This window comes from Terrapene carolina, unplaced genomic scaffold, assembly GCF_002925995.2.
Source record: "Terrapene carolina triunguis isolate 2854851 unplaced genomic scaffold, T_m_triunguis-2.0 Scaffold32862, whole genome shotgun sequence".
NCBI lineage: Eukaryota > Metazoa > Chordata > Testudines > Emydidae > Terrapene > Terrapene triunguis.
Window position 1 is genome coordinate 612403 of NW_020697213.1, and position 7404 is coordinate 619806.

A 7404-nucleotide genomic window follows, 5' to 3' on the forward strand; every position below is an offset into this window, starting at 1 on the left:
CAAACTACATGAGATTCAAAGCAAAGTTTCTCAACACATGCTCCAGCAGTTTATTGATGAAACTCTGAGGTCAGGACCCCTCCTCCAGAGTCCATCTGCTTCCTTTATCTCTTTAGGTGCAGTCAAAGCGATAGGTGGAGGGGGGGGGGGGCTTCAGGTCTTTGTCCCTCCTTTTTATAGTTTGTCCCCCTCTTGAAAATCATTTCCCGCTGGGCACAAGGAGACAAAGAGTCTATGTGGAAGAACGTTCCCTGCCAGCTTTCTTTGCTTCCTTTCCTGCTTGATGACTCTGTTTACTGCTTAGATGCAAATTAAGCAGCACACATATTCCTTTGCTTAGGACAGACCTGTTTGCCAGCTTCTCTTTGGGCAGGGCTGTGGGGTTTGGAACATGTGGTAATAACACCATACAGGGGCGTCATAACTTCACACAGTGTTGCCACACACATTTTACCAGGACAATACTGCCCAGAATATTAAAAAATGATACCTTACAAGTGTATACAGAGATTATTACAATAGTGTCTAGGGTATGAATACAGGAATGTATTCTGTCTCTCATACTTACTGAACACACTGCCTTTTCTGCATTATTACTGATAATGTTACCGTTTCCATTTAGTAATGGACCAATACCATTGTCAGGGGTCTTTTTGTTCCTAATATATTTTAAAAACTCATTGTCCTTAACTCTGCTGGCCATAGATTTCTATTTGTGTTCCTTGGCTTCCCATATCAATTTTCTACAATTCCGAGCTTCTTATTTATATTCATTACTATCAATTTCTCCTTTCTTGTGTGTGTGTGTGTGTGTGTGTGTATAAATTAATAAAAACATAAAGTTTAAGGCCAGAAGGGAACATTAGATCACCTAATCTGACACCTGTATATTGCAGGCCATAAAATTCTCTATTACCCCTTACTGAGCCCAGAAACTTGTGTTTGACAAAAGTATTTCCTAGATTTGAAGCCATCGAGAGAGGTCTTCCTTTGGGAGTTTGTTCCAGTGGTTAATCACCCTCACCCTTTTTTAAAATAAAAATGTGCCTTATTTCTGTTTGAATTTGTCTGGCTTTGGCTTTCAGACATTGTTCTGCCTTTCCCTGTTAGATTAAAGAGCTCTTGAGTACTTGGTATTTTCTCCTTACACTCTGTAATCAAGTTAGATTGCGCTCTTTAAGTCTCTCACTGTAAGGTGGTTGGTTTTTTTACCAGCCCTCAAATGTTATTGTGGCTTTTTTCTGCACCGTTTCCAAATTTTCCGTATCCTTTTTAAAACATGGACATCACGCAATATTCCAGTATCAGTTTCACCAATGCCATGTACAAAGGTAAAATTCCCACCCTACTCCCCTTTCCATACATCTAAGAATCGCATTCGCCCTTTTGCCAGAGCATCGCACAGGAAGTTCATGTGGAGTTGCTTGTCCATTATGACCTCACAATCCTTTTCAACGTCACTGCTTTCCTTGTTTCTAGATGCATAACTTTGCATTTGTCTGTATTAAAACACATTTTGTTTAAATGGGCCCCGGTTATGAAGCAATCCAGATCACTCTGTAGGGTGGCTGTGTCTTCATCGTTATTTACCGCTCCAACAATCTTTGTGTCATCCCCAAATGTTTTCAGCAATGGCTTTACTTCAGGATCGTTGATGAAAGTTTTCCTAGTGTGTGGGTGAATACTGATCACTGCTGAACCCCACTAGAAACTCTCCCATTCAATGATGATTCCCTATTGACAATTTTTTTTTTTTTTTTTAAGGATAGTTCAGTTATCCAGTTCATGCATTTAACGTGTGCTATATTGATAATGGCCAGAGATCTCCTCAGCCAGCTTTTCTAGGACTCTTGGGTGCAAGTTATCCAGGCCTGCTGATTTGAAAATATTTGTTCTTAGTAGATGCCAATTAATATCCTTGTTAGTTACTAATGAACTAGAAAGTACTTTATCATCTGACTACATCATTCTGCTTCTTTCCAAATGATATTTATTGAACACTTCTGCCTTATCTGTATCATTATTAATGATTTCTCTCTATGTAATAATAATGGCCTATCCCATGGATTTTTTTCCTTGATGTCTTTAGCTTCCCTTATAAATTTTTTGCACTTCATAACTTCTAATTTATATTGTTTGCTATCTATTTCCCCATTTTTCCATTTGTTATATGTTTCTGTTTTATTTCAAGTAGCTGCCTTCGCTTTGCCTCTGGATCAGGATGGGCTTTTTGCCAAAGATGTCATCTTTTTGGATTGTAGAATTAGATTTTTGGCCATTTAATAAACTCTTCTTAAACAACTCCCTATTTTCATTCACATTTTTCTGTCTAAATTTTTTCTCCAATCAATTTTGCTCAGAATATTCCTCAGCTTTGGGAAATCAACTCTTTTGAAGCACCAAGATTATATATTGCTTGTTGGGACTCTCCTTTCTTTGCCCATATGGAATGGAACCAGGTCATTATTTCTGATCCCTGATACACCCCTAACTCCTCTTGTTCCCTGGCCTGTAACAGACCCCTACCACTACTCCCTTCTGTGCTGTGTTAGGTAGGTCACTGATCCAGACACATTCAGGATCCTGTGGTTCTGAGTTATCAGTCACTCTAAAACCGGTAATTGTCTTTAATGTAGAGTATCTCTCCACACATCTTTTACCTACTCTGTGCTTCCTGAACAAGTTGTAACCAGTGACTTTAACATTACAGTCTTGTGAATTGTCCCGTCAGGTTTCAGTGATGCCAATTATATTAAATTTGTTCTTGTCAGTGAGAATTTCCAATTCCTCTTGCTTGTTCCCCAGATTCCTAGCACTGGTATGTGAATGACTGAAATCTTCTCTCCACATTCTTGGCTGTATCAATTCAGTTTGTTCGCAACACGCTGAGTTCATTTGTACATGGTTTGCCTCCTTCTCCTGGTCGTGGTAGTTTAATGCCCTCCTGGCTGCCTCAGCTCCTTGTCCGCTGAGAAGGTTAGCCTGTGAGATGCAGGCTGTCCTGTTCGTACCGCCCCTGTCCCACTGCAGTGTAACCCAGCGTTCCACAGAACTGCAGGTACAACATGGAGCTGTGGGGTGTTCTTGGCGTCTGTAAAATCCCTCAGGTACTGGCTCTCTTATGCAGTACGTATCTACAAGCATCTAGGAATCTGCCTAGGGCCTACAAGTAACCTCCGAGGCGTAATGCTGTCCAGGGCCATGGTAACTCGGCCTCTGCTTTGACTGCTGGGATTTCTACTGACTTACCCATTGTGTGGAAGCCATCTCGCCCTGTGAGCGAAGGGGTCTCCTGCAGGGACTGAGGTGCAGGGACTGGCTGGGGCTCCCTCTCCCAGAATTAGCCTTCGGTCAACATGGGCCACAAGCTGCTGCTTGTTTTCACTCTTAGAACCAGTTTGAAGCCTGTGGCCTGGCTTTGGTCACACGTTACACTTAGAATCCAGTCGTGGGTTCCCCTGAGTCCTAGCAGAGCCACAGGCGTCAAGGTGAGGGGCTGGTGAACACGCACAGTGGGAGCTGCCATCCTTCCGTCATGCATGTGAACACGTGTGCACACTGGGATGCCAGGAGTGGCTGCACTCCTCTTCCCTGTGCAGAGGAGGCGCAGCAGCTGCTAGTGGCATGGCCTGTGAGGGAGTGGCAGGGAAGTGGGCACTACCTGCCCCCAGCAGAAAACCAGGAAAGGCCAGAGCTTTGGGCAGCGGGTGGAGCCACTGGGTGGCATCTTGCAGGCTAATCTGCTGCCACTTCTCTCTCTCCCTCCCCGCCCCCCATTAGCTGGGAGGTTTGCTCCTTTCCTGCTGAGTATTCAGTGTGGTCCAGCAGTGTCGGATTTATTGGCACTGTCGGACTTGCTGAGTCAGCCCTTCCCAAGGCCCAGGGCACCTCCTGGCAGGTTTTTGGGATCCCTGCTCCTCACCTGAATTAACCCAGTGCCCCTAGAGCCGGGAAGTTTGCTGGCAGCCGCAGGGGAAATGCTAGACAGTGAGCGCCCTTGTTTCCCACATGCTCTGCTTGGTCCCGCCAACCCGGCCTGTACAGACAGAGGAGGCGCAGGGGGTGGCAGCAGCTGGCAGAGGAACAGAGGCCCTAGTACTGCTCCCCACCCTTGGGTGAACAGCGAAGCTCCCTTTGCAGAGGGCCACAAGCTCCCTGTGAACCTGGGGCCCTGGGGCGGAGGCTAATCGTTGCCGTCAGTAAGAATGGCTGTAGTGGTGCGTTTTCCCTTCTCCTCAGGAGGTGGGGCCGTGCCACGTATCAGGGCCAGCTAGATCAGCCACGGCTGCCTGTCTCTCCTCACTCAGCCCTAATCTCTCTGCCCTCTGCATTTTCAGTGAATGGGGACTCTGCTGGTGCCACCGACGCTGAAGAGGAAAGGTCTGTGGTGGGAGTGACCTCACCACCTGCAACAGTGTCGAGCGAGACCCCCGGGTCCACCGCTGCCACCCTTCCTGCTTCATCCGTCCCTGGGGAGCCAGAGGAGCCGGCCCCTGCCTCAGGCACCCAGTCACCTCCGGCTGCAGCACAGGCCTTGGAAGCTCTACCACCCGGGTAAGCAGCTCCATCTCCAGCCTCAGGCCCATTCCGAACACGGTGTGGCCCATTCCCAGCGCAGGGCACCACGGCGCTTGCTCCTCATGTGCTGGGGTAGGGGGAGTGAGGCTAGCTCTGTGCAGAGAGGGTCCGAGGAGCTTGAGTGGTCTGGGCCGTTGCTCTGAGGCTGCAGGAGCAGCTGTGTTGGAGAGGGGGGCTGTGTTCTGCCAGGCTGGCTATGGAAACACAAAAGCACATGGGGCCCTGGGCACCTTCTGGAGCAGCACAGACAAGCAGCCGGACTGTGACAGACCTGGTCCGTGGACAGCATCTGTGTTTGGCTGTACGTGGGGACTGACCTCTCCTCACTCAGCAGGGGGTGGGCCAAGGCTGTATCCGTTTCACATTCTCAGGGGCTATACACAGCGGCAACATGACATATCCCTTGCTGTCAGGTCCCCAGGAGAGAAACTGCGCCTTTTGCTCTCCCTGAGCAGGACAAAAGGTGTCTGTGGCGCATACATTACAAAGAGATGGGAAATTTCCAGAGCGCTCCCTTTAAACAAGAGGGCCTGAACATTTTTTAAAATAAACTCTTAGAAACATGTAAGGGTCCTGCTCCCCTGTCAGTTTGGAGTGGGGGGGGGGTCTCACTTAGCTGGGGTCGCCCATGCTAGCTGCTATACAGAGAAATGGGGGAAGGGTTAGCTCAGTGGTTTGAGCATTGGCCTGCTAAACCCAGGGTTGTGAGTTCAGTCCTTGAGGGGGCCATTTAGGGAACTGGGGTAAAAATCTGTCTGAGGATTGGTCCTGCTTTGAGCAGGGGGTTGGACTAGATGACCTCCTGAGTCCCTTCCAACCCTGATATTCTATTCTATGAAACAGTGGGTCTGACCAGACAAAGTGTGCTGTCAGATGCACACAGGAGGTGGAACCAGTGAGAGCTCTGTTCTTGGGTTTCTCTCCAGTCCTGGGCCTTTCCAGATTTACAGGTACCAGCAGGAGGTGAAAAAATCTTCGGAGCAGAATTTCGTTTTCAGCTTCCTCCTGTCCCTTTAAAGAAAAGATGTGAGACTTGGTTCCTCTGTCACATAAAAATCTGCCTGTCCTCTGCATGAGCTGGTGTCCTGCCAGGTTACCTAAGGCCAAGCATCTTCCTGTGTCTCTTGCTTGGCTCTGGGCATTGGAGATGACACCAGCTCCCAGCAGAAGAAATACAGCCTGCAGGAGGAGGACTTGGTGCTTGCAGGCCCCCCAGGAGTAGGGCAGTTGGGAGAGGGGCGCTCTGGAAATTACGGTTGATGTGTGAGCTGCAAGACCATCGTGCCGCCCAGCCCAGGTTGCAGGAGGGCAGCCTGAGTGAAAGCTTTCTCTTTAAATTTGGGCCATTCAGGCAACGCAGCAAGAAGGGGTTGTTAAAGGGGAAAATGGCCTCCTGCATTTCCTGTGAAGTGAGCTGTTTATTTTCCTTTGGCTAAGCCAGTGCCTGGAAGGTCAGGGCCTCGCTCATGTGTCAGTCACAGGTAATTAGGGTTAACAGCTCAGTGTGTCTTTGGGGTGTGTGTGAGGGTTACTGTTCTCAGGGCTTGGGCTCTTCCTGTTTCCAGGCAGCTGGAAAAGGCCAGTGCTCTGAAAAAGGTCTTTATTCCAGCAGGAGCTGGAGCCTCTCACTGCTCCTGCTGGTCAGACTGAAGATCTCCTTCTCCTCGCCCGGGCAGACCTGGGGCGCTGTCTTTCCTGGCGTGAGTGGGCTGTGACTGCCAGCCCAGCCCAGCCCAGCCCGGGTGCTGCTCACAAACAGCGTTATGGAAGCCCCTAAGGGTGCAGGGAGGTTTCAAGCCAGCGCTCGAGCACGTTCAGCTCTTCCAGCCACCCATTGCATGGCCCCGGGGAGCCACACTGAGGATGGGCTAATTTGCTGCCCGTGCCCTGGCTCAACGGCACGTTCTTGCTGCTGTTTCTCTCTGTGATTGGAACAGAGAATCCAGCATGTCGGAGGGAGAGAGGGCGGCAAATATGCAACCTGCTCTTTGTGGTGGGGGTAGGGAGGAGGAGGAACAGCAGCAGCAAAGCCCCTCCTGTTGCACCCACTGGCCTGCATGAACTTTAAGGGCCACCACACTGCAGCTTGGGCCGTTCCCTATCTGTACCCTGGGCAGAGGCTCTCCTGGGGGTAACATGATTCACCCTCTAGCTGGGGCTGGTTGGAGTTACAGACTCGTGCTGTGCTAAGCCACTGGCCTGCTTGCGCAGTGTGGAGTCCTGTGTCCTGTACTGGGAGGGCGGGCGTGGAGTGTATTCTGGGGTCTCTCCTGGCAGTTCTGAGCACATCAGGAACCAGATTTCTAGGGCACAAGTGGCCAAATGTGAGACCTGACCCAAGAGAGGCTAGACCAGCCTTTCTCCCCCCAGAGTCTTGCTTTGGCTTGGCAGTGCCCCTGGTGGCTAAAATGAGGTGGGGGAAAAAAGTGGAGGTACGTGAACCAGAGCTGGTGCAAATGGGCTTGTGGGGACAGGGGGTTTCTATTAGGCCCTGATCTGGGGAGGCACATTTCTGGCTGTCTTACCACGCTGGTGTGTTGCTGGGAATGACTTCGGCTAGTGGTTTGGGGAGCAGCTTGCAGGCTGGAGAAGCAGTCAGCCGTGTCCATGTGGGCAGTAGTGTCAAAGGACGAAGGGGACCCAGACAAAGCTGGGTAGGTTCAGGCTTAGTAGCAAGACATTCCCATACGTGGCTGAGCAGTGTGCAGATCAGCCCTTTAGTGGCCGGGCTGTGGCTGGGTGACTGACTGGGGAGAGTGCGGAGTGCATGCAGAGCAGTTCTGAGGCCTTGGTGGCCGGGCTGTGGCTGGGTGACTGACTGGGGAG

At 50.0% G+C, this 7404-nt stretch overlaps 1 protein-coding gene across 1 annotated transcript in view; it reads left to right on the plus strand.

Moving 5' to 3' along the window:
- Positions 1–7404, plus strand: part of LOC113409370 (NEDD4-like E3 ubiquitin-protein ligase WWP2) — an 84772-nt gene that overhangs the window by 38846 nt on the left and 38522 nt on the right. The window contains exon 8 of the mRNA XM_026663193.2: positions 4338–4554. Coding sequence (XP_026518978.1) covers positions 4338–4554 — 217 coding nt within the window. The remainder of the gene's footprint in view (positions 1–4337; positions 4555–7404) is intronic.